General features: G+C 36.0%; 2 protein-coding genes and 1 non-coding gene across 3 annotated transcripts; 1 reads left to right on the forward strand and 2 right to left on the reverse strand.

Annotated features, from left to right (window-relative positions):
• The first annotated feature begins 3,141 nt into the window (after nt 1–3,141).
• LOC145007769 (small nucleolar RNA R71) lies at nt 3,142–3,248 on the forward strand. The gene has a single exon (XR_013663136.1). It is a non-coding gene; the product is annotated as a small nucleolar RNA R71 (small nucleolar RNA).
• Nucleotides 3,249–10,068: 6,820 nt separating this feature from the next.
• Nucleotides 10,069–12,138, reverse strand: LOC145007311 (uncharacterized). The gene has a single exon (XM_078966270.1). It carries the CDS (start codon nt 12,136–12,138, stop codon nt 10,069–10,071), a length of 2,070 nt encoding a protein of 689 aa, XP_078822396.1.
• A 4,754-nt stretch (nt 12,139–16,892) lies between these two features.
• LOC145004071 (CDPK-related kinase 5-like) lies at nt 16,893–23,055 on the reverse strand. Its single transcript, XM_078962972.1, has 11 exons — nt 22,375–23,055; nt 19,294–19,424; nt 19,146–19,187; nt 18,939–19,047; nt 18,763–18,841; nt 18,372–18,668; nt 18,170–18,282; nt 17,966–18,073; nt 17,814–17,876; nt 17,561–17,719; nt 16,893–17,467 (listed from the first exon to the last, which is right to left on the reverse strand). Exons 1-11 carry the CDS (start codon nt 22,855–22,857, stop codon nt 17,330–17,332), a joined length of 1,722 nt encoding a protein of 573 aa, XP_078819098.1. The 5' UTR covers nt 22,858–23,055; the 3' UTR covers nt 16,893–17,329.
• Nucleotides 23,056–27,420: the final 4,365 nt, after the last annotated feature.

Consider the following 27,420-nt stretch of genomic DNA (forward strand, 5'->3'; position numbering starts at 1 on the left):
GGAACTTTGTCTCCTGTGAAACATTTTCCTGCAAAACAAAGACACAAAACCCAGAAAAACACAGAAAATCATTAAAAGAAGTCACACATGTGTCCACGACTCGACTCGTCGAGTCCATGAACGACTCGGCGAGTCGCAAGAACTGCGCGAGTTAGTAGGCGAGTTTGTCAAAATTCAACCTCTAAATCTCAAAATTAACTCAAGGGTTTTGTCTAGGGATGTTTCTATAAGATATTAGGGCAAGAATAATCATCCAAAACAACATAATTTATGAAAAATCAAAACCCTAGAAATTCACTATTCTTCAAAATCGGGTATTATATCAAATTACTACCCTAGATCATCTAAAAACCATGCTTTTAACAGAAAATAGGAAGAAATTAGTTACCTTTCGTGATAGAAATTGAAAACTTGAAGAACAATTGAAGAAGATGATGAATGCTTGAAAGAAAAAGTTGGGAGGGAGGCGCACGGCGAGTGAGTTGTCTGAAAAAAAAACGGATTTCATTAGGGTTAAAACCCTAATTACCGGTTGTAAAAATTATTGTTATTTTTTTTTCTGTAAATAAAACCGACTCGTCGAGTCAGTCTCGGACTCGGCGAGTCTGCTCGTGATTTTTATCCTTCTTCTGAAATCTTGCCATTTATTTAGAAAAGAAAATGTTTTTCACCCCACACTTAGTCCATACGCACTCTCAAGCAGACATGTCCGACGAATTGAAAGATTAAAATTCTAAAAACGAAAAAAAAATTCATACAAAACTAAAAAGGTAAAAGAAAGCAAACTCTAAATAATGGGTTGCCTCCCGCCAAACGCTTCTTTTTAAGGAGTCGTTAGCTGGACTCCTTCCCGTCTACGTCTCATCATCTTCCAACATCGGAAATGCACGCCTAATCTTTTGTGGTTTGTACTTTGTCTTGTAAGCGTGAATCTTCTTTTTGTAAGCCCGTTTTAATTCCTCATTCTTCTTTTTTACAACATCATCCTCAGCTGCTTGGGCTTTTGTTCTCATCTTTTTCTTCTTCACCCCATTCTTTTTCTCCTTCTCTTGCACCTCCTTTTCATCAAACTTAATTACTTCATATTTTGTGAAAGTTCGTGCTCTAGGTTTTGTAATGAATGGTTGATCAGCCTCCACTCTCCTATCCATTGCCTTCTCCTCTTTTTCTGTGTTTACCCCATCTTCAAACGGAATTGCATCAAGACATGCTATATGGACGTGTTGGACTTCCGTATCCATTTCTCCTTCTGCTGTTTGTTCTTCTAAAGAATCATGAAAAATATCCAAGTCCAGAATATGCAGAGAATTAGCAACAAGTAGATCTAAGTCGTCCAAGTTGTTGGTAATTTCAACCGGACTCGTCGAGTCTAGTAAAGTGACTCGGCGAGTCGGATCGTATTTCACCATTTCTTCTGTGTTTTCCGAGTCGGCTCCTTCTAGTAGCTTTTCTATCTCTTCCAAGTCCTTGTTAACATTTCCATCCTCTCCATAAGGTAGCAAAAACTTGCTTGGATCTTTTTCTTGCAAAAGTGCAAGTTCTTTTTGTATTATCTCATCATCTAAACCAATAAATGAGATCTCTTCTTTCCCTTTCTCTTCTTGCTTGGCTTCTGGTAAAGCTCTAAATACCGCTGACTCGTCTCCTACCCTTAATGTAAGTGTAGACTCACATACATCAATTAAAGCACATGCGGTGTTTAAAAATGACCTCCCCAAAATAATCTGAACTTCGGGGTCTTCTTCCATATCAAGCACCACAAAGTCTACTGGAAATATGAACTTGTCAACTTTAATGAGAAGATCCTTGCAAACGCCTCTTGGATGAATTGTCGTCTTGTCAGCCAAATGGATCTTCATGTTTACCGGCCTTAGCTCCGGTAAATTCAGCTTCTTGAAGAAAGAGAGAGGCATTAGGTTGATGCTTGCACCCGAATCGATCAATGCTTGAGTGACAAGTGCATTTCCAAATTGGCACGGAATTATGATACTCCCCGGATCGCCCTTCTTTTCGAGTAACTCACTCAACATTATTTCCGCGACTTTAGCCAAGTCTTTCCTAGCAGCAAAGAGACCCTTTAGTAAGTTAAAATACTTGGGCGTTTGAAGCATCGTTTCTACAAATGGTAAGTTAACTTTTAGGGATCTAACATGCCCCATAAAAGCTCTATAAGCTTCAACTTTTTTCACAGGCATGGATTTGATTGGGAATGGCAGAGGGGGATTATATGACTTTAAGGGGATGACAGTTTTGTCAGTTACGCATGGACTTGTCGAGTCCATTTGAGGGACTCGGCGAGTCTAGTCGGGTTTAGCTAGAGTCGACTCTTCTGCCTTCTCTGTCTTGCTATTGGAGACCCTCTGTGCCTGTGTGAAAATTTTTTCACAACTGGAAGTCACCATACTCACATTCTCCATTCTTGGATTATTTTCGGTGTTACTTGGAAGTTGACCTGGTCTTCTTTCGTTCACTTGATGTGCAAGTTGTCCCAGCTGTTTCTCAATGTTGAGAATGGATGCCTACTGATTTCTTATCATGTTTCTGGTCTCGTGCATTGCAACATCGTGATCATTGTGCCTCTTTTCGGACGCAGCTATGAATCTAGTGAGCATTTCTTCTAAATCGGATTTCTTTTCCATTACCGGTTCTTCTTTTTCATAGAATCCCCTCTCATTCTGCTTGTATTTCTCCTCCATATCCTTCTTATATTCTTCGTTTGGGAGCCATTCCTTCTTCGGTTTCCGCCAATTCTCATCGTATCTATTGCCACTTGTGTAAAACACTTGAGCCTTCTTGTTTCCATTTTCGTCCAAATCACAATCCTTGGTGAATTGGGGCCCTCTACAATTCTCGCATCCAACTCGAATAGCATGGATTGTTTGATCCATTTTTGTCATCCTTCTATCTAGACTATCGAGCTTAGCTATTACCGCCGCCATGCTATCATTTACCGAGTTCACTGCTCCCCGACTTACTTCATTTCTCAGATTGCGGGATTCTCTAGAATGCTTAGAGAATTCCTCAATTAACTCCTTGATTACCGGAGGCGGCTTTTTGGTGAGCGGGCCTTGTGAATCGAGCAATTGCCTTATGGTGACATTGACTACATCATAGAAAATAGAGACCTCTTGTTGGCTATTAAGGTCATGGTGTGGGCAATTTCTAAGCAAACCTTTGTACCTTTCCCAAGCTTCATAAAGAGATTCTCCGGGTTGTTGCTCGAAGTTGGTGATGGCTTTCTTCAACTTAGCTATCTTGGATGGCGGGCAAAAGTGGTCTATGAATTCTTCTTTCATCTTGGCCCATGTGGTGACCGATCCGGGAGGAAGTGACTTGAGTCAATCCTTCGTAGCACCCTTGAACGTGACTTGGAGCATGCGAAGTAGCTGGGTCTCGCGAGGCACATTTGGTACATTGAAGTAGTCAGCCACATCATTTACTTCATCCAAGTGCTTGTAGGCGTCTTCGTGGTCTTTCCCATAAAAAGGAATCTCCTTGAGTTGAGCGAGAATATGGCCCTTTAGCTCGAAAGTAGCGGTTGCGGGAATTGCAGGCTGCACAAGTCCCAGGCCGGTGTCATCGCGCATCCTCTTCTTCCATTCCCCATGGGGACTTCATCGATATTAGCCATAGCGGTAGCTAAATCGTCTTCAAACTCGAATTCGTGCTCGTATGTGGGTTCTTCCTCTTCCTCGGTCTTGTACTCGGTGTCTTCTTGAATTGGATCTTCGATTGTCAAAGAGGCATTGGATGCTCCTGATTTGCTGCTCCTCTTCTTGCTGAAAACAGACTTGAGGTTTTTGAGTGGTGAATTCTTTGAAGAAGCAGATTCACCAACGGTTTTGCCTTTGCTCCTTCTTAGTGCGGATTCCGGATCTTCAAGAGGAGGGACCAGAGGTGTATCAGATCCTCGGGTCATGAAACAACTATAACCAAAACAAAGCATAACGCGTAAAAAGAACAAAAATAAAATAAAATAATTAAAACTGCAAACAGCGATGTACTCGCCGAGTCTGCACGAGTGCACTTGGCGAGTCCAAGGTAAAATCAGAAAAAATTTCTAGTTACTTTTAAAAACGGTTTTTTTTAGAAACTTATACTACTTACTAAATTACCTTGTAATTAACTTTGTGTAAGATAAATCCCACACAAAGGATCGATTAAATTAGAATTTAATGTTAATTTTAGAACCGTTCCCCGACAATGATGCCAAAAACTTGATGTGTGAAAACTCACTTAATTTTAAACCTACTTTTAGTTGCAAAATAAACACACAAAGGCAGTGGACCTATCAATTGTGGTATAATCAAATAAGTAGGGTATCGAACACAGGGAACGGAAAATTAAAAATAAAAACTAATTCTATCTAAATTAATTAATAAGTAGAGGGTTTTCTCTGGTTTTACAAGACTAGAAACTTACTAACTAATACTTAATCTAAAAACTAGAAAAACAAATAATTAACTAGATTCAATAATAAGAAGGAACTTCTGTTTAGTTCAACTCAATTGATCCTATGGTTGATTTCAAGGTAATAGTGCAATGGATTAACTCTTTTGTTGGTTACCGATTCAAGTGACTAGATTCGCATTCACTACACTAATCCTTAGTGAACGAACTAACTCAAACAGTGATCAATTGTCTAATTTAATTCAATTCACTAGGTTAACTATTCGGACTACTTTAAACTTACAATAGTTAACTAATTTGGCTTTTAATTAACTTCTTGTTGATGGTCATCACACAAGCTTGCACATGGATTTACTTAATTTTCTTATTAATTCTAGTTTCATGTTCATTAATCCTAGACATACAACAAAGTGATCACATGGCATATGAGGTTGATAATCAAACGATGTTCATGCTATTTAATTACCTTCCTATTAACAGAAAATTAATTATCATTCACACACAAGGTTCTTTAGCAAGCTAAAATAACAAAAATCACCAACATTGAATTAATCCTACCAATAATCAAACCATAGTCTCAATTTTGTATCCCCAAACAGAAGTTTAAGAGTTTTAACTCATGATTGAAGTAAATAACAGCAAACAAACGAATTCTAATTGTCTAGCCATAATGGATAACAAAAGATTAAGTAGAATGATGAAATTTGCCTCAAATCTCCTTCGGAATTGGATTCTAGCTTGTATCTTCGTCTTCTAGGGTTTCTCTGGCCTCTTAATCGTAGCTAAACTCTCTAGAATCGTTCCATAAGTTTTTTTTATCGATCTGAGAAGTTATCTTTATATACACGCAACGACTCGTCGAGTCAGGTACCGACTCGTCGAGTCCATCTCACAATCCCCGTATGCGATAAGTATCTGGGTTTCCGAGTTGTTATCTTCTCAAATAATCGCTTGGACTCGCCGAGTAGACGACCCTACTCGCCGAGAAGGTGTCGTTTTTGGTGTTTTTCTTCTGTATTCAATTCCCGAGCTCCTAACCGCTTCTCCTGCTTCCTTTTGCTTCTGAGTTTCATTTTTGGACTGAAAATACAATTCAAACACTTTTAAGTACCTTTTGTCCATGAAATGCAATAATTTAGCTAATAAATGAATAAAAATCTGTACTTAATATAAACTAAATATGCACATATCATCTACCAAATTTATCATAGGGACCTTACATCATACTATTATCTCTTTTAGGACCTTTCTCAACCAAAATTTTAATCTCATCAGAATTAAGTTTTTCCCACCTTCTTGGATCATATATATCAAAAAGCTCTTTAACAAGCTCATGCTATTCTGTCTCTTCTACTTCTACATGTTCTTGGTCTTCTATGTGCTCTTCAACATGTTCTTAAATGTGCTCTTCAACAGGTTGTCTATGGATAAACTTATCGAGAGTACCAACGTCAACCTTTCTTATTTCTTCATTTAGTCTTCTCTTTTTATGTTTTTGATAACCGAATGGTTGTTTAGACTTCATCACTACAAGTTCATTATTTTCAACTTTCAACATTCAAGCAATTACAATAAACATAATTTGATAAACAATTTTACAATAAACATAAACTTATAATTTAAACTACTAAACTGATTTCTATGAATCCTATAAAGTATAAACTTATATATTCATTCACTATTCTATTAAACTGATTTCCATAGTAGATAAACCGATAATAAAATATTAAATTCATTCAATATTCAATTAAACATATAATCTATGAAAGTATGAATCATTCAAGTATGCAATTGACAACTATAAACTTGAGAATCCTACCAAATTGGCTAATAATCTTTAATTTCTCAATTCTCTTAAACCTTAGTATCTTACTTGATCGTTGATGGGGTGTCAAACCCACCAAGCAAATTACACCCTTTGATTGCTAAATAAACGTAATATAATGGTAAAAGAAGGGGTATCGATCCTCGGGGAAATGGTTGTATTCAATCACCAATGCAATTCAATAGAACTAGTGAAATTAAACTAACTAACTACAATTAAAATAAAAGGGGGGGGGGGTGTTTGATTACTTAATAACTAAAATACTTGAATAACTAAAAACCTTGCAATTAAGCAAGTTGATGAGATGCTCAAAGGTTGGGAATAATTGGTTAACTAAGGCAATTCAACACAATGAACATTTATGTGTTTATCATTAGGATCTAATACAAAGCTTATCCTTCATCCCAAATTGGTTATAGCAATCATGAAGCACGATATGCCAAGATTCCTCATAGGTAGTATGGAGGTTGGGGAAGCCCATAACACACCTTCTTAATTAAGATCAAGGGTCAATTGAAGCAATTAATCCCAATAAATCAATTAGCCTTAAGAATGAAGGAATCCCCAATTCCTAGAGGATGTCAAATGCTTACACATCCATAAAGGAGATATGATTCATAAGCTAGAGATGATTTCTACCATCATAAAGCCTTTGTTCTAGATAAATTCAATGATCCAATGCAAAATCAATGAAATAAATCAACTATTGCTCAATCAAATACTAAGCTCATGATTGAAGTATCAAATAAGCATAAGAATTGCAAACTAGAATCATAAACATGGAATAAATTGATATTCAACATAAATCCTTCAAAACCCACAAACATTCATTGGTTTTCAGCCAAAGTCAACCAAATAAGAGTATTAGCCACTCACGGCAACAAAGTAACAAGAACAATAATCTAATTGCATAAAGAAACTACCTAAGATTTGGAAAGATGAAAGGAAATGATCTCTAGCTCCCAAAATCACCTCTTGCAGGTCTCTAATGGTGGAAAAACGTGAATGAACCTCCAGATCTGATCCCCAAGGGTTATGGCAAGCCAAATGACCAAAATGCCCAAACTGGGCAGTTGCGCGGGTACCCGCGCGACGGAAATTCCACCCGCGCAAATGTTGCTGTAATGCTATTGGTCCACCAAGCCACTACACCCTTCCACTAACAAAGATTCCTTTGGTCCCCCCTCCTTGTCCATGTAATTTGAAATGCACCAATCATCATTTAGCCACCAAATGGATGCTCCAAGCCCAAAATTTGAATTTTATGATCCATCTTCACAAGCCCAAATAATCCAAGTCAATAACTTTCAAAGCCCAATTCTTCCTCTTTGATTCCGCCAAGCCCAATAATGCCTCGGAAGCCCACTAAGCCCGTCTCCAATCAACCCGCAACCGCAACAAGCACCGGAAAACCTACAAAATATCTCATGCAACATAACAAGCACCCGGTACGATCCATACTAAAGAAAAATGAATAAAATACAATGCATTAATGATAAAAAGATCTAAAAATCTAAAATAAACTAATAAAAATAAGGAAATAAAATAAGCTATCAAATCACCCCAAGCTTAAACCTAACTTGTCCTCAAGTTAGAACAAGACTAAAAATGAGCTCGGGATGAACTATCTAAAAAAAAGGAAAAAGAAAGATACCATAGAACTTGGTCAACATCAGTCAACATGGTCAGAATTAGTCCTTCATGGACCCTACGCATCTTCAAAATGTTCCCCGCTTTAGAGCCATAAACCACATTCTCAACCACTTGATGGGTGAATAGATCACGGCTGGATGTGTTCGCGGTGTGCAAGACAAAGGAAACAGAGATGCGCCTAGTGGGGGCACTTTAAATCACCAATGTAGACCATAATGCACGAAGGAAAGACGCCTCTTCACACACTATGATTCCTACATTTGTCAGGCCAAAGTGTATAATAATGAAATAGGGTTTTGCATCACGGCCTCCGGGCAAACATCCGGTTTCAGAGGCTTCTCCCTTGTACTGTCCTTTACAGTCTACCATCTCATCGTCGGGGCCTTTTCTCACCAAAAATCAAAAATAAAATAAAATAATAATAAAAATTATACTTAACCTAAATCTAAACCTAACAACCTAAATCTTCAATCTTGAACTTCTGTTATTGGGTCTTCAATCACATTTGCTGCTTGACATCCTTTTTTTTTTTTTTTTTTTTTTGCAAACAAGATATATAACATAAGTCTCAAACTTGGAATATTGTTCTTCTTTTTGTGTTGCTCTTCTTCTTCATTTTTTTTCTTTGTTTTTGTTGCTTTTCTTGAATCATCTTTAACAGGCTCTTATTTTCTTCACTTTTTCAAATTTCTTCATTCTTTGTGCTGCTTCTTGGAAGGTCTAAGGATTTTCACCAAGTAACATAGGACTCCAATAGTGAAAATTGAGTGATAGATGGAGGCTAATATGAACACCTAATGATCATTGACAATGTGCCAAGATCAACTAAAAAGGGTGGGAAATGACTCAAAAATGGGTGTTACCGAAAAGACTTGGTCCCAAAAGATGTGAATTGGGGAACCCACTTCAAAGTTCATCAAGCACCTCAATGCAAGGTGTGATAAACAAAATCTATCTAACTATCTACTCTAGACCCCTAGAAAAATGATAACCTATCCTAAAAAGGCGGTGAGAATCTAACTAAATAAGGCTCGGACGAGACTCGGGAGTACTAAGGGGTACTCCCTCCAAAACCAAGATGCGAGTCTTCAATATCTTTAATGTCTTCAAAATACCTTACCGGGCTAGTCTTTGCTCGCACACATTGGCATGACCAACCACATCCCTCCGCACCTAGACCCAATCAAGCTACCTGCATCTGACCCCCACACAAGCGGTCTCAAAATGGTCTGTGAGGCTCAAAACGTGCTCCATTCATCAAATACAAGGAATTCCATATCAAGACCCAGGACCAATCTATGATTCAATACTTATGACTCGGCGCTATGGTACCTATAGGGATGAGAAGACAAGAGAGAACAAAAATGCATGAACTTAAACTAGAATGCATCTAAAAAGTATGAAAATTAGAAAAGAAAGAAAGAAAATATGCAATATTTTTGAATTTTTTTATGCAATTTTTATGAATGCCCTAAATGACTAATTCTAAATGCAACTATATACAACCTAAATGCAATAAAAATAAAAGATTAGATTACCTCACCCCAAGCTTAAAATTAAGCATTGTCCTCAATGCTTAGGATGAGAGTAAGGAAGGATCATACCGGGATCAAGATGGAGGAGGCCCGCGAGGAGGATATGGAAGCAACACATGGATCGCATAATGATGCTTGGATGGAGTTCTTGGCCACCTAAATATACATGGATGAAAGCTTGGTCGCGCAAAGGACGCATATGAAATGGCTCGAAATTTTCTTATGAAATGACATATTTGCGCGGGTACCCTCGCAAACTTTGTACGGGTGGGGGGGCAGCCGCGCGCACATGTCAGAATACATCCCATGTTAGGATAATTTGGAACTCAGAATTTGCGCGGATAAGATCGGTCGCACAACGGCTACGCGGGCACCCGCGCGCAGCAATCAGAGAGCACCCCATATTGGTGTAATTTGGAACTCGGGACCTACGCGGATGGGGTCGGTCACGCAAAGTCTGCGCGGGCACCCGCGCGAAAGTCAAATTTTTGGAATTTTTCAAACTTCACCAAAATCACTGGAAGACTTCTATATGCTTACTTTTAGGCCAACTTCAGGTTTAGAAACACCCAAAACTTCAAGCGGAGATTATTTATTCACAATGCATTTATTTAACGTCTTTGCCAAGACATAGTCCCGCTTCCATCAGCCTTCATAAATCGGTGTTTCCATTGTTACGTTGTCGAATTCTCCCGTATCAAAGCCTTCATAAAATAGTTTCAAATGGTGCTCATTGACTTTGAAGATTTGGTTTGTTTCCAAACTCTTGATTTCAACCAAACTAGGATCAAACACTTTTATAACAATAAAAGGTCCATGCCATCGAGATCGCAATTTTCCCGGGAATAACTTTAAGCGTGAATGATAAAGAAGAACTTTTTGACCCAGAATAAAGTGTTTTTGGGTTATATGCTTGTCATGAAATGCCTTTTTCTTCTCTTTGCACCTTTTGAACCTTTTAATTATCTTCTTCTCGACCACTTCCATCATTGGAGGATCCAATCTTCTTTGAGGTTCCCTCTTAGGATTACAATCATCTTCCATGATTATCTTGTCTGTGCATACATTAGGCCTTATCCTGTTTATTGGCTCAATCACATCAACCCGATACAATGGAGAAATGTTACTAGGGTATCTCATTGCGTCGAAGATGTTGAAGTGAATGGTCTCTCCATCAAACTCCATGGTGATTTTCCCATTGTGGACATCAATAATCGTGTGAGCGGTATTCATGAAGGGTCTTCCAAGGAGAATCATAGATGACTTGGAAGGAGTCTTTTCTTCAAGATCAATGACATAGAAATCCGCGGGAAATACTAGTTGATTAACTTGAACAAGTACATCCTCCAACATGCCTCTTGGGAATACACTTGACTTGTCCGCTAATTGAATAATGACTCCGGTTTCTTCCAAAGGTCCAACATTGAGAGATTGAAAAACCGAGTATGGCATGACGTTGATTGAGGCTCCAAGATCTAGCATGGCACTTTCAACATGTAAATCACCAATGGTACAAGGTATAGCAAACATTCCCGAGTCTTTGCATTTGGGTGGAAGCTTCTTTTGGATGACCGCGGATACATTTGCATTTACTTGAATCTTCTCATTTGTCTTGAATTTTCTCTTGTTGGTGCACAAATCCTTAAGAAATTTGGCGTAGCGTGGGATTTGCTTAATGGCATCCAATAGTGAAATGTTGAGTTGAACTTTGCGGAAAGTCTCAAGAAACGCTTGCTCTTCTTCTTGTTTCTTTGAGGAAGCCAAACGGGATGGAAAAGGTGGTGGTATGACCAATGGTTTGATGGATTTGTTGGAAGGGTCGGGTTGATCAACATTTGGCACAGCTGGTTCTTTTGGAGGAATCACAACTTTTGGAGGTTCCACTATGATCACTTCATCTTCTTCTTCTCTTGAAATTCTTTTAGGTTGACTTTCTCCAAGTGTTTTCCCACTTCGCAAGGTGATGGCATTCACATTGGGGTTCTTCTCGGTTTGAGATGGAAGTTTTCCCCTTTGTTCTATCTTGTTGAGAGCGGTTGCCAAGTCTCCAATTTGTGCTTGAATGTTGGAGAAAGTATTCTTGGTTTCTTGTTGAAATTGGGTTTGACTTTGAGCAAGAGAAGTAACAAGTTCTTGAAGGCTCATTTGAGGGTTACCACTTGATTGACCTTGTTGTGGAGGGTGTTGGTAATTTGGAGGGTTATAAGAATTTTGTGGATATGGAGGTTTTTGGGATTGGTATTGTGGATGTTGGGGTCTCATCAAAAGATTTGGTGGATTTTGCTTTGGTGGATAAGGGTTGTTTTGGGTATTCCTCCAATTTGGGTTGAAGTTATTTTGAAATCCCATGGGTCTTGGTTGACTTTGATATCCGCCCATTGCATTCACATCTTCCGGTTCACTTCCAAGTGTGGGACACTTATCCGTATAATGACCCGTCATTGCACAAATACCACATACCATCAATTGTTGACCACTTCCCACCACCATTTGACTTAACACATTAGTCAAATCCAAGAGCTTTGATTCCAAATGTTGAGTGTTGCTAACTTCACCAACCACTTGTGTAGAATTTCTCTTCATGTCATTTCGAGTCCCAAAATTCCTTTGATTTTGAGAAATGGTACCAAAAAGTAATCGGATCTCGTGAGGGGTTTTGTTGAAGATGTCACCACCACTTGAAGCATCAATCATCCTCCGATCTTTTTCATTCATACCCTCATAAAATTTTTGGAGAAGTAGTTGTTCGGGTATATTGTGTTGAGGACAACTTGTACACAAATTATTGAAGCGCTCCCAAAAATCATGAAATGTTTCATTTTCCCCTTGACGAATCCCCAAAATGTCACTTCGTTGGCTTGATATCCAGGAGGTGGGATAGAATTTGCTATTGATGTCCTTGAGTAACTCTTCCCATGTGTGAATAGATCCCGGTGGTAAGTTGAATAACCACTCTCTAGCTTTGTCTTCCAAGGTGAGCGGGAATGCGGTTAACTTGAAATCATCCAATGTCACATTGTCAGGCAACATGCTAACACATATCATATGAAAGGACTTCAAATGCTTTTGAGGATCTTCTCTATCTAACCCATGGAACTTGGTAAGTTGATGGATGAAACTTGACTTCAATTCAATCCCTCGACGGTTAGTGGGATAAACAATAGTAAGAGGTGTATGAGTAACATCCGTTTCCATCATTTGTCTAAGTGTCAACTCTTGAGGAGGATTGGGTGGATTGGGGTTATTGGGATATTGTTGCAAGTAATTGGGTGGTTGTTGGTAAGGTGGATATGGGTATTGTTGGGGATTGTAGATTGGTGGTGGATAAGGTTGGTAGTTAGGGTATTGGTTGTAAGGAGGTTGTTGTTGTGGGTACATTGGGTTTTGGTACATTGGAGGGGGTTGGTAATTAGGTTGATTTGGGTAATGTACTTGTTGAACTTGAAAAGCATTGTTTTGAGGTTGGTTGTTTTGGTGGAAGTGTTGGTTTTGTATTTGTGGTGGTGGTTGATAATTGGGTTGGTTTTGAGGAGGGGCTTGATTCCAAGGTGGCATATCAATGAGAGGTTCTTGTGGTTGTTGTCTTGGTTGATGGGGTGGGGTATTAGCATCTTGGTTGATTGGGTTTGGGTTGGGATTATGAGGTGGAGTGTGATTCATGGCTATGTGGTTTTCAAATGGAATGTCTTCAAAGGAATGACCAACAATTGGAGAACTCGGTTCGGTGTCGGTATCACTTGAAGTATGAACTTGATCTTCTATGTTGATTAGTGGAGAAGAGGAAGAAGCTTGAACTAGTTGTTGTTGCTTTGCTTGTTTGGCTAACTTTTTCAACCTTTTTGCTTCTCTTTCAATTTCCGGATTGTAGAGTAGTTCACCGGTTCTTGTAGACCTAGGCATAAACAATCAAATAACAAAAACCAATTTCCCCGGCAACGGCGCCAAAACTTGATGGGGATGTCAAGCCCACCAAGCAAATTACACCCTTTGATTGCTAAATAAACGTAATATAATGGTAAAAAAAGGGGTATCGATCCTCGGGGAAATGGTTGTATTCAATCACCAATGCAATTCAATAGAACTAGTGAAATTAAACTAACTAACTACAATTAAAATAAAAGGGGGGGGGGGGGTGTTTGATTACTTGATAACTAAAATACTTGAATAACTAAAAACCTTGCAATTAAGCAAGTTGATGAGATGCTCAAAGGTTGGGAATAGTTGGTTAACTAAGGCAATTCAACACAATGAACATTTATGTGTTTATCATTAGGATCTAATACAAAGCTTATCCTTCATCCCAAATTGGTTATAGCAATCATGAAGCACGATATGCCAAGATTCCTCATAGGTAGTATGGAGGTTGGGGAAGCCCACAACACACCTTCTTAATTAAGATCAAGGGTCAATTGAAGCAATTAATCCCAAGAAATCAATTAGCCTTAAGAATGAAGGAATCCCTAATTCCTAGAGGATGTCAAATGCTTACACATCCATAAAGGAGATATGATTCATAAGCTAGAGATGATTTCTACCATCATAAAGCCTTTGTTCTAGATAAATTCAATGATCCAATGCAAAATCAATGAAATAAATCAACTATTGCTCAATCAAATACTAAGCTCATGATCAAAGTATCAAATAAGCATAAGAATTGCAAACTAGAATCATAAACATGGAATAAATTGATAATCAACATAAATCCTTCAAAGCCCACAAACATTCATTGGTTTTCAGCCAAAGTCAACCAAATAAGAGTATTAGCTACTCATGGCAACAAAGTAACAAGAACAATAATCTAATTGCATAAAGAAACTACCTAAGATTTGGAAAGATGAAAGGAAATGATCTCTAGCTCCTAAAATCGCCTCTTGCAGGTCTCTAATGGTGGAAAAACATGAATGAGCCTCCAGATCTGATCCCCAAGGGTTATGGCAAGCCAAATGACCAAAATGCCCAAACTGGGTAGTTGCGCGGGTACCCGCGCGACGGAAATTCCACCCGCGCAAATGTTGCTGTAATGCTATTGGTCCACCAAGCCACTACACCCTTCCACTAACAAAGATTCCTTTGGTCCCCCCCTCCTTGTCCATGTAATTTGAAATGCACCAATCATCATTTAGCCACCAAATGGATGCTCCAAGCCCAAAATTTGAATTTTATGATCCATCTTCCCAAGCCCAAATAATCCAAGTCAATAACTTTCAAAGCCCAATTCTTCCTCTTTGATTCCGCCAAGCCCAATAATGCCTCGGAAGCCCACTAAGCCCGTCTCCAATCAACCCGCAACCGCAAAAAGCACCGGAAAACCTACAAAATATCTCATGCAACATAACAAGCACCCGGTACGATCCATACTAAAGAAAAATGAATAAAATACAATGCATTAATGATAAAAAGATCTAAAAATCTAAAATAAACTAATAAAAATAAGGAAATAAAATAAGCTATCAATCGTGTAGACGTTTACCCTTGCTGAATCGTTGAGCCGTTGAATGAGTTGTTGTCTAGTCGTCTACCCTTGCTGATCGCTTTTTTGTGAACAAACGAAACTGATGGTTACATTACGCTGCCGGCTTCTGTTTCATACTTTCATGCCTTTGTGTCGTTCCATTCTTTTCTCCCAAATTATTGGGCTACCGATGCAAATTGTATATACTAAAAAAACATTGGGCCCCTCACAAATTTGGGCCCTATTCCTATGCACATGTTGCACCTGGGCTAAGCCGACCATGGTGCGAAGTTCTAAGAGTTGAGATAAACGATAGATGATGTCGTTGATATCTTCGTTTTTCAGATATCAACGTTGCCATTACCATCGTCTAAATGACCCTAACCCTAGTGCAAATCTAGAAAGATGCTCCAATTTAAAACCCTCAAACCAGGCGGCGTCTGGTGATTTCTAAAGTGGAGATGGAGGTGGTTGCACGTGGTGGTGGCGGACAGCGGTGGTAGTTGGAAAACTCCTAGCAAGGATCTGGAAAGCTCTTTAACAAGCTCATGCTATTCTGTCTCTTCTACTTCTACATGTTCTTGATCTTCTATGTGCTCTTCAACATGTTCTTAAATGTGCGCTTCAACAGGTTGTCTATGGATAAACTTATCTAGAGCACCAACGTCAACCTTTCTTATTTCTTCATTTAGTCTTCTCTTTTTATGTTTTTGATAATCGGATGGTTGTTTAGACTTCATCACTACAAGTTCATTATTTTCAACTTTCAACATTCAAGCAATTACAATAAACATAATTTGATAAATAATTTTACAATAAACATAAACTTATAATTTAAACTACTAAACTGATTTCTATGAATCGTATAAAGTATAAACTTATATATTCATTCACTATTCTATTAAACTGATTTCCATAGTAGATAAACCGATAATAAAATATTAAATTCATTCAATATTCAATTAAACATATAATCTATGAAAGTATGAATCATTCAAGTATGCAATTGACAACTATAAACTTGATAATCTGACCAAATTGGCTAATAATCTTTAATTTCTCAATTCTCATAAATCTTAGTATTTTACTTGATCGTGTAGATGTTTACCCTTGCTGAATCGCTGAGCCGTTAAATGAGTTGTTGTCTAGTCGTCTACCCTTGCTGATCGCTTTTTTGTGAACAAACGAAACTGATGGCTAAATTACGCTGTCGGCTTTTGTTTCATACTTTCATGCCTTTGTGTCATTCCATTCTTTTCTCCTAAATTATTGGGCTACCGATGCAAATTGTATATACTAAAAAAAATTGGGCCCCTCACAAATTTGGGCCCTTTTCCTATGCACATGTTGCACCTGGGCTAAGCCGACCATGGTGCAAAGTTCTAAGAGTTGAGATAAACGATAGATGATGTCTTTGATATCTTCGTTTTTCATATATCAACGTTGCCATTACCATCGTCTGAATGACCCTAACCCTAGTGCAAATCTAGAAAGCTCCTCCGATTTAAAACCCTCAAACCAAGCGGCGTCTGGTGATTTCTAAAGTGGAGATGGAGGTGGTTGCACATGGTGGTGGCGGACAGCGGTGGTAGTTGAAAACTCCTAGCAAGGATCTGGAAAACTCCTCATTTGATATGTGTTGTTCTTGAGTATGTATGTTTCATAAGTGTGTTTTGTTAAAGAAACCTAGAAAATCTGATGTGTGTTGTTCTTGAGTATATATGTTCATAAGTGTGTGTTTTGAAGAAGAAGTCCACAAAATCTAATGAGTGTATGTATTTTTTTTTAAAAAGCCCATAAAATATAATGTTTGTATGTGTTCATAAAGATATGTATTTTCTTGACTTTGTGTTTGTGTTCATAAAATGTTCTTAAGTTCTGAAAGACAAATAGGGGGAGAGAGAGATAGGGTGGGTGAGCGAATATTTAGTTAATTAAAAATACCGACATAAATATAAAAAAAAAAAAAAAAAAAATATAAAGGGTATACATGTCTTTTAAGTTGATAGGAACATAATTACTAAAAAGATCAAATTTTTAACCATTGATACACCACCAAAAAAAATTGGACCAAAACTACATAATTTTGCCAACCATAACCCCATTTTTTCCAATCTTCAAGTCAAATTCAACAAGCACTCGATATACAGTTCTTTATTGCTTATGGTTACACATATCTTCATCTTCTTTATTGCTTATGGTTACACATATCTTCATCTTTGCAAATTTCCGAAACTAAAGCTATGTTCTTAGCTTCTATGCATAATATTGTAACCACCGTGATGCCAATCTTCTTGATAGAGAACATCAATATGTAATCTCCATCACTTGTTCACTTCTTACCCTTTGGTCCACAGCTTGGAGGTCAAAACGTAAAAAAATGGAAGCAAAACTGAAATACCCATTCCACCCCTCCAGAAAGCCTCGAGTTGACATATATACAAAACACAGCCTTTATAATTTCATCTTGTTTCTGTTGGATACTCCATGCAACAACTTCACAAATCCATGAAAGCTTAGCATCCCATCTGTATGCCGAATCCAGTCATTAAGAACAGCATGTAGCGGAACTGATGGACCAAGCCCAAGTTCCTGAAACAATTTCAAATCATGTTCATCACTTATTTGTTCAGACATTACGTCTCACTATCAATGGAGACATGATTTATAAACAAGTCAACTTACAGATGCAAGTTCTTCAATAACAATGGCCCTGTTACCATTTTTATCGAAAATCTCATACGCACAACGAGCATGCTGTTCCCACCGGTCGAATGCTTCAAGCTGATGAACACAAACTGTAGCTGCGCAGAATTCCTCGAACTCCAGTTTGGGTGCAGGTAGCTGCGATGTTAAACAAATAACCGATTAGCATTAGATTGATAAAGAAATATCATCTAAAAGATGATGCATAAATAAGTTGTAGGAGATTAATCACCCATGTAAGATAGTCCATGATGTGAGACTCCTTCATTACGCTCGTTGCATGCTTCGTCAAAGCCTACTCACAAACACAGAGTTAAGACGACATTCGTTTGTCGGGAATAACAAAATGTCAAAAAAGATACATAAAAAATCGAAAAAGCAAACCTTTTTAATACTCTCTATGGTTACGTGTTCTGTGTTATCTTGAGCTAAGTGCTTAAACTGCTTTTTTAGATAAAAAAGATCGTCGGTGGTCAAAGTTTTAGACAATGCCTACACGTATTCAAAAAAAAACACGTAGGTTAACACCCATAATGATACATTCTCTCTCTTCATGTTTATTCATAGATATAATATATTTGTATATACTCGTAAAGAAGCCTTCCGCAAAGGGGATGAAAGCGTGTAGGCTTTCAATGATCTCAGAATTCGAACATCAATCGGAACTTCTACCCCTTCATGATCCCGAATCCATGGATGACCTAAACAAAGCCCCGAAACGTAAAGACTCACGATAAATTTACTTAATTTGACCCTTTTCTTGGTTTCTAGAAATAGAAAGATGACTTACATAAAGCCTGAGCAGCTGTAAGTCGTTTACGAGGGTCTTTATTCAAGAGACCCTGTACAAAATCTTTAGCGAGTGGAGATAACGAAGGCCATGGTGGTTCAATGAAACTTGGAACAGTTTTGAGGACTGCTCGGAAAATGCCGGACTCGGTTCTTGCCCAAAATGGTCGACAGCCACATAGAAGAATGTATGCAATCACGCCTACACTCCATACATCGGCTTCTGTTCCATAAGATCTGAGTAGAACCTCAGGTGCTACATAATACGCACTTCCAACAATGTCGTTGAGTTTTTCATCTGCATGTCGCTATGATTAATACTTATTAGGTCTTGTACAACGACTAAATCATTTAGTTTTGTATCGTTTTTTTTAAAAAATTTTGTAACTGACCTGGCTTGAGAAAATCTGATAACCCAAAATCAATGGCTTTCAACTGTGAATCGTCGTCTTTTGCTTTCAACAAGAAATTCTAACAAAACGAAAACAATTGTGTTATTAGATGAAACAAGCAAAAGATTCAAACATAAAGTGCGTATATATATACAAACATAGTAGGATTTTTTTACCTCGGGTTTAAGATCTCGATGCATGACACCTTGGAGATGACAAAATGCGACTACATTGAGTATCTGTATCATTACATTCTTTGACTCATCTTCATTGAACTTCCCGCCTCTAAAGAGTTTAAAGTGTTAGACTTGAGACAATATATATAACATAAACATTCATAATATAAAGAACGAAATTTGAAGGAAGAGAAAAGGTTTTAGAACCTTGAAAGAATTCGATCGAGAAGCTCGCCACCTTCGCATAATCTGAAAGGTGTTTAGGGTTTAATTAGTAATTAGAATACATATGTCTAATAGATATGGGAATTATATGTAGCAATTAGAAAACAAATGAAGATTTTCGTCAGCTTACTCCATAACTATGTAGACATTATCATCATCTTCAAAAGCATCATAGAAATGTATGAGGTTTCGATGTCCTGCCAATGCTTGTAATATTCTCACCTCTCGTCTCACATCCTCGATTGCTATAGCCGTTGTCATCTGCAAATTTTAACATGAAACAACTATTTTATACAGTTAAATTGAAAATTTTATCTGCAATTTAATTTTAATTTATTTTACAATTTATGTACGAATTACTTCCCATATTTTATTAAGTTAAATTGAAAATTTTAACATGAAACAACTATTTCGATTTGTACTATATTTAAGTAAGTCGGTATATTTTTTATTTTATAAAAACTTAAGAGTACTTAAATGCATTAAATAATCCCTTGTTTTATCTAATAACATCTCTAATAATAACATCATTTTTTGGACCAAAAAATAATCTAAAAAACTATGCAAATATGTCCAATTTAACACTACTTTTTATGTCAAAAATATATATTTCAAATATATTATTTTCTTCTAACTTATTTAGGATTTCAAAAAAATACTTTCTTTTATATTTAGATTTTTTATAAATTTATCTAATTATATCCTTTTGTTACAATAACTTAAGCTATATTGTTTAATACATATAACCAAACCAATAATGTATATATAATCAATCTGAATTAGTTGTTATGTTACTTACAAAAATATTTATTAAGTAAAAAATAAATAACACATATAAATAAAAATTATATTGATCCAACAAAATCTGAAATAGATATTTCATAAAATACCACTATATAATTAACATAACATCAAATATAAAAACTCAAATTTGAAATAACATATATAAATTAAACTAAATATGTACAAACTTAAATTTGAAAGACTACAATTGGCAAATAAAACGTCAACACCAATTTGGTATTATGAGTATTATTACAATACCTTTGGTGCAATACTATTGCTAATCTCCAGTTTGTTGTAGAAAAATTGTGTCGTGTCTTGTGAGCATTATTACAGTGCATTTTGTGTAATACTATTCCTAATGTCAAATTTGTTGTAGAAAATTGGTGTTGAGTTGGAGAATATTCATACCATTTTTTTATAAATAAAAAATTATGTTAACAAGTGTTTGATTGGAGATGTCGTAACGTGTTGCCTTGAGAAAAATAAAGTGATAAAACCTAATATCATGACTTGTTTATGTAATATATTGATTTGAGAATTTCAATAAATTTAATTAAATATGTTGGGTAGAATAAAATAGATAAATGTGAACTCAATCCAAACGGATTAACTTTAAGCTGTAGACTTATTCCTTGAATTATCGACCTTAAAAAGAAAGGATAACACTGAATACTACTGGGACCATAGTTAATAGTTTTTTTCTTTGTATGGCAAAATGCACATTTAACCCGTTAATTAGAGGTCACCAGTTGCACATAAGACGTTTTCATTCACATGAATGCATGACAAGTTCACATATATATAGTAAATATGTACATATGAAAGGAAACTTTGCTTCCAATACGTGACTGGAAAAAACACGTTAACTTCAGACTATTTTAATTAAAATATATTAATTAATGAATCAACAAAGTACGTTAAAATAATTTGAGGAATCGAAGATCTTTACGGCTTCGAATTTTAAAAACCCTAAAGATCACAAACTTATATTTGTGGATATTAACAAATTAAAGATCTTAGATGCCTATTTTTTTCACATGCTAATAAATAAAAAATGAATAAACGATCACATATCCAACTAACCAATATCCACTTGCACTTTCTTCCTCAAATTATGGAAAAACAATCGTCTTCTACTTCTTGTAAATCTCTTCGATTAGATAAAAAAACATTTTTTTATAGACTTCTTGTAAATAACAAAATCAGTCTACTGAATCCAACAGAATTAATTAGAAAAAGAAGTACATTATTCTATATGGAGATTTATATAACAAATCTTCTTGATTTCATGTGTTTAAAAAATAGATACGAAAATTGTGTTTTAGCTCAAAGGTTCTAAAGTTACGAAGGAGCTAGGTTCTATTAAACAAAAGAAAATACTCTTATCATTCCAAATTAAAAACTGCATCATTTGATTTTATAAAATATGTTGTATATTTTCTAACACTAATCAAATACCTACAAAATTACGGCCTTCAATCCACATATTTGATTTTTATAAATCATAACTAACAGGCAAGGCCAGTTTTGGAAATTTAAATATTTTTGAAGGATCAGAACAAACAAGAAAAAAAAGTTTTTATTTTTAAATAAAAATATATAATAAAAAAAAATAAGGTTCTATACAGCTGTCCATTTTGCTCCCCTCAACTCCTCATCTTAGAAGGCAATGAAGCAAATTCATATATGAATCTTTTTAAAAGTAATATAACAAACAAATCTTTTTATAAATCATTATTTTTATATTTGTTTTTATAAATCATTATTTTCTAACCCAATAATTAACTTTTGGGACAATACATCTCATTCGATATTTTCATGATTAATTTCAAAGCACTTCTTTTATAATTATTTTATGTTATGTTTATAGTGCAAGCTGAAAATTGAAAAGTTAAAACGGTAAATCTAATCTATTTCTAAACTACAAGTCCACCTATCTCCACAACGAGATTTGAACCCTTAACCTGAAGATAAGGCGACACCAAATACCATTGGATTATGTAAGCTAACTGCAAACCATAAAATGCTATTTACGACAATGAAATTTTCATAATTAATTAATGATATATTTGGAATATTTGATTTTTTTTTTTTTTGAAAACCTAATGTAATTGTTGTTTGAATAATGTTTATAAGTTACTTTTTAATTTATCAAATATAATGATTTTAAAAATTGAAAACTAATCTACCTTGTAAATTAATCGTGACATGTCATATTAAATTGTATCATAATAAAAATAAAAAGTTAATTGTTTTAAATGGGAAATCAAGTTATGGATGTTGTATCATAACTTATAAGAGGAGCGTTTGAACTTTAAACTTAATAATAATGTTGCAATTTTCAAACGCTCATTTTGAAGATCATTCAAAATCGTAAGATGAATTTCCTAGTTGAAGAAGGTACTATCGAAGTTGAAGAAGGTACCTTAGACTTGGGTATGACTTTAACGGCGACCTTTTGACCTGAGTTATCACCCGCCTTACACGTGGCAGAAACAGTATGCCCAAAATGCCCTCTCCCGACTTCCTCTCCAACCTCGTATCGATCCTTGAACCGTTTCGACAACCCGAACCTCTTGTCCAAACCCGACCCTGCTTCCTTCTCTCCCTCTTTCACACTCCGCCGCCTCCTCAGCACCGCCATTATATGCTTCGCCGGCGACGGCGGCGGAAACGGCCCCTTTAACACACTTTTCGGCGTCGAGTTAGCACTGGACTGACGTGCCGGAGACTTTTTATTCCCCAAGATGAATCGGGCAGGACTTAGAGCGTAGAAAGGTGAAGCTTTTCCGGCGGCGGATGCATCATCATTTCGGTGGTTGTCATTCTTCGGAGTGTTGAGTTGCTCCGGGAAATCTCGTGGCAAATATGGGTTGCGTCTTGGTGACTTGGAAGAGCATGTTCCCATTATGACTGCAGCCGAGTTGTAATGATTCCGGTGAGGTGGGTATCTCCGACGCGAGAGAGAGAGAGAGAGAAAGATAGATATAGACAGAGAGAGAGAGAGAGAGAGAGAAAGAGAGAGAGAGATTTGGATATGTGAATATATGGTTTCCGTTCTATTACGTTTCCATGGTTTATGACTCTTTATGAGTGTTAAGTAAGGAAAGATTGTCTTTTTGATTTATTATTTATAAATACAAGCTTTTTAGCTTTCTTTCATTTTGTGTTATTGTAATATGATGTAAGTTTGAACAAATGAACGGCGGAGATGGAGTAATCTGCAAATTTGGAAGATTCCACGACTTGGGTTGCTTTCCTTTTTTCCTTTTTTCTTTTTTCCTTTATTCTCTCTTTTATATGTAACAGTGTAACACGGCTGCTTTTATGGGTTCTGTTCCACGTGATAGTTATTTTCGTACAATTATTGTTAATTGTTAAAAGTTAATACAATGAAAATACGTACACACTAAGAAATCTAGATGGTTTATTCCCAACCTATCTCATTACAAAAGGTTGGATTCAAAATGGGAAGAATCGAAAGTTCCTAGTTGGAATCCATAAATAATTAATGTTGTCTGGGCCTTCAAATTTGGAGTGAGGGCTAGCAACTAACGCATCCATGTCCCATCTACATAATTGTGAATGGCAAATTGTATGGCTGATGTGTGGTCGCCATCAACGCATTTGTGTTTCTTTCTAGTCTTTGAGTAGTCCCTCTCTATGAGCAGTCGCGTTCTATACACAAAATAAGTTATCGGTAATCTTATTTTTCTTTTTCATTAACTGAAAAATATATAAAATACATAGACATTTCAGGGTGGGGTCCATTAATGGGCCTTGGGCTACGTATTTACATAATAAGAAAATGCATACAACGTATAAATACACTCACAAGTAACAACACGTACCCCATGCGGTTTTAAAAAAGGAGGATTTCGAACATTCAAATTTGTTTGGATATCAAAATCATAATATGGACGGCAATTCTTTTGTGAAAATATATGCATAGTGATGATATTGATGATATGAGGGAACATAAAGAACCTAGATTTTACTCATGGCAACTACGTCTCGTACAAAATGAATGTTTGTTTTTATGTGTTTGGTTCTTTAAAGTTGAATTGAATTAGAAGCAAAGTAAACTACACGCCACAGGAAAAAAAAAAAAAAAAAAAAAGAAGTGATGGTGGTGATGGGACAAAAAGCGAAGGCTGAGGTGTAGATATAGTGGCGTGAATATATCCAAGTATTCATTTAAGAGCTAGTAAAGTGAGGCTCATGGGGATCATGCATGCAGGGGCATATTTTCTCGTGAAAGTGAGGTACGAAGCGTATCAGGCTTCAATATCGAATTTTGTTAAAGTATCCGCTAGAGTTTTAGAAGGTTTGAAGTTTTTCATATTTGTTCTTTCCAATATCTTAGTGGCATACTTTTTCTAAGATAGGAACATGACATTTGAATTTGAATCCTCAGAAACAACGATTCCAAAGAAGAAATTAAGGTCACCAAGAGGAGAAACTATGAGTATATATCCACATCTTAAAGGCATGCTCCAAGGACGGGTTAAACATGAATGATTTGAGGTCACCAAAGCTCTAATAGCATTCAAGTTGCATGAGGGAGAGAGCGTGAATAACTACATCTTCAAGATGAAGGGATGCATTGAGAAGTTGTGGAGGTTAGGTTTTCCAATCCATCAGGAGTTGTCTACGAATCTTATCATACGGAGTAGTCCTTATGATTAGTTTGTTTTAGACATTAACATGAAGAACATGAAAGTATCTTTCCTAGAATTATATGGCATGCTAGGTAGAATCTAAGATGGGTAAAATATCCAACACAAATGCTCCTAAAAGGAAGACGCATCAATTAAATTTATAATAATGTGAAGGAACCAAAATGTAGAAGAAATATGAAACAAAGAGAGTTGGATCTAATCATGGACCTCGATCTAGTTCATGTTATCTATAGGATTAAGAAACAACCCATTTTCTCAAGTATTTGATTCATGGTTTTATGGTGAAATTATTGATGTGTACATTATTTCATGAGATGGTTTTGACATGGATTTTAAATAAAATTTATTTTGTTTTATGAAATATATTCTTTATTTTAAAAACAGACCACAGTCATCACATATATTAGGCTAATACAATAATAATAGTTCAATATTGATTCAACTACATCAAAATGGTTTGGATAATACGTATTCGTGGAGTTGTCTTCTTGTTCATATAAACTAGAAACACGTTACCAAAATTTCAAGTAGATATGACTTTGGAAATCACCAAACAATAGGTCGTATTGTGAATGCAATTACTTTATAAAGAGAAATGATAAGGCACTACTCACATGTAACTATGTGAGGGGAAGGATCTGTTGGACCTAGTACATAATGTGTGTATGGATCATTCATCTCAACCACATGTCATGGTCAAGGATATTTTGTTACCAATCAATAGTTATACTTATGTTCATTTTGTTAAACATAAGTTTGGAATCTTTGAGGTCTTCAAGACATTCTAAGTAAATAATCAATTAGGCAAAATGATAAGATTCTCAAAACTAATAGGACTAGTGAGTATCTAAGTCAAGTATTTGATTATCATCTAAGAAAATGTGAAATTGTTTCAACAATTAACTCCACTTGGAACACCGCAAGATAACTACGAGTTTAAAAAAGGGAAATCAAACATTACTAGATACGGTTTGATATAAGATAAGTCATATTATGCTTCTATATAGTTTTTGGGGTTATATCCTGGAGACTATTGCAAAAGTCTATACTTTGTACTAAAAATAAAGGTTTAAATAATATACTCTAAAATATGGAGGGATGATATTTATGTTGGAAATAATGCACACAATCACAATAGTTAGTAATATTATTGTTGATAGCAAAGTTATTTTGTGTTACGTGCTAATGACATATATAAGCAATTACTAGCATGAGATTTCATTGGGGTTCTAGTTTGTTAATTTATTAGTGTTTAATAAATTTAAAAAAAATTGTAGAACTTGAAGGGTTTAAAGTATAAAGATTTAAAAGCCAAATCTTAGGGATAGTTACTTAGTGATCAAGTAATTATTCAATAAGGCATCTAAAACCTACCCCTATAAACAGTGGTGCCAAAACTGAATCCAGGGTTAGACAATACATTTCATTCAGTTTAAGCCTCGTTCTCAATGTCCTGATATGCCTCCCGTTATAATGTAACCCTTCTTGAGTTCATGACACGTTTTTTGATTAAAAGCCTAATTCTATTAGGGTTTCGGTGATCTGCTGATCAAGGTGGTTTCCAGGGTTGTTAGTATGCTCTTTAGGTGCGACTACGAGAGAGAAATTATAGTTTGGATTATATTCATCCGTTCTACTGGCTAGAATAAGGAAGTCAAGGGTCGCAAGGGTATGTAATCTTTGAAACCATACCTTTGTTTTGTTGCATTAGATTTGTTTTGGACATGGATCCTCTCATGAGTTATGGTTTTTGTTTATCTTTTTCCACTATGCCTTTGTGGCTTGTTTATACCCCATAAACCATTTGTGGTATCAGAGCCTATTATTCATGTCTTTTGCACTTATGATTTCCAATTTGATTTGTTTAATCTTGTTTGCAAGATGTAGACTCAATGGATCAAGTCACTTAATTTAAAGGATTTAAATAAAAAGATTTAATCGTTGTAAAACGACTAGGGTTTGGAATCATAAATTGTTTCTTGTTCGGGACCATGACACATCGCCTCTATGTTCACGGCACGTCAATGGGAATACCCAGTAATCCTAATCGACAGTAACGATATGAACGTTCATGGATCGCAATGTGTTTGACACCATTCATAGAATCCGGATAATTTTTATTTTTCAGACTGAGTATGTTGGTCACTAGCTAACTCAGAAAATTTATCATATAAATCTGAGGATTTCGCAAATATTGTTTATCTTGTTTTTTATTAGTTTTAAGTGTTTAACTATAATTGTTAAGATTAATTTGATGCATTTTTGTTTTGATAATCTATTGCATGTGAGATTATAGAAAAAAAAAAGTGTATTTCAAACTTGCTTTCAACTTTATGGTTATTGATTTAATCTAAAACTTGTATTACAAGTTCAAAATAATAGTTTTTTTTTTAATTGCATGGATCTGATACATCGAGCCTCGACTAGATCTATGTGTTTCTTGTTTCTTTTGGTTTTGTTTTGTGACATGTGTATCATGTAATTTTCCTTTCTAATATGTAATTTTTTCCTCTAAGTTATAAAAGTTCAGTATAGAAAATTGTATCAGAATAGAAATTTTTAATATATCGAAGATCGAAGACATAAGCTGAGGATCTAGGGGTTTGGAGTCTCACGAAGTTCGAGCAAGCATCAAGAGTTAGTGGTTGAATGAATGTGAGCTCTGAAATCTCCTTCTTGTGTGTAGAGTGACCATGTCTTCCCTTTGATGGCTCATCGGAGACACACGTAGGATCAAGGTTGTGGTATCATTAAATGTTTGTTATATGTGAATGTTTATTTTAAGAGTA

The sequence above is a fragment of the Lactuca saligna genome, chromosome 7, assembly GCF_052625555.1.
Source record: "Lactuca saligna cultivar CGN05327 chromosome 7, ASM5262555v1, whole genome shotgun sequence".
Taxonomy (NCBI): Eukaryota; Viridiplantae; Streptophyta; class Magnoliopsida; order Asterales; family Asteraceae; genus Lactuca; species Lactuca saligna.

Bases quoted from the DNA above. Each gene is read 5' to 3' on its own strand.
- LOC145007311 (XM_078966270.1), bottom strand. From the start codon at position 12,138: ATGAATGAAAAAGATCGGAGGATGATTGATGCTTCAAGTGGTGGTGAC.
- LOC145004071 (XM_078962972.1), bottom strand. From the start codon at position 22,857: ATGGGAACATGCTCTTCCAAGTCACCAAGACGCAACCCATATTTGCCA. The intron at 18,842-18,938 runs GTAAAAAAATCC...TCGTTTTGTTAG, and splicing joins ATCGAGATCTTAAACCCGAG to AATTTCTTGTTGAAAGCAAA. The intron at 17,720-17,813 runs GTGATTAATCTC...TTAACATCGCAG, and splicing joins TCATGGACTATCTTACATGG to CTACCTGCACCCAAACTGGA.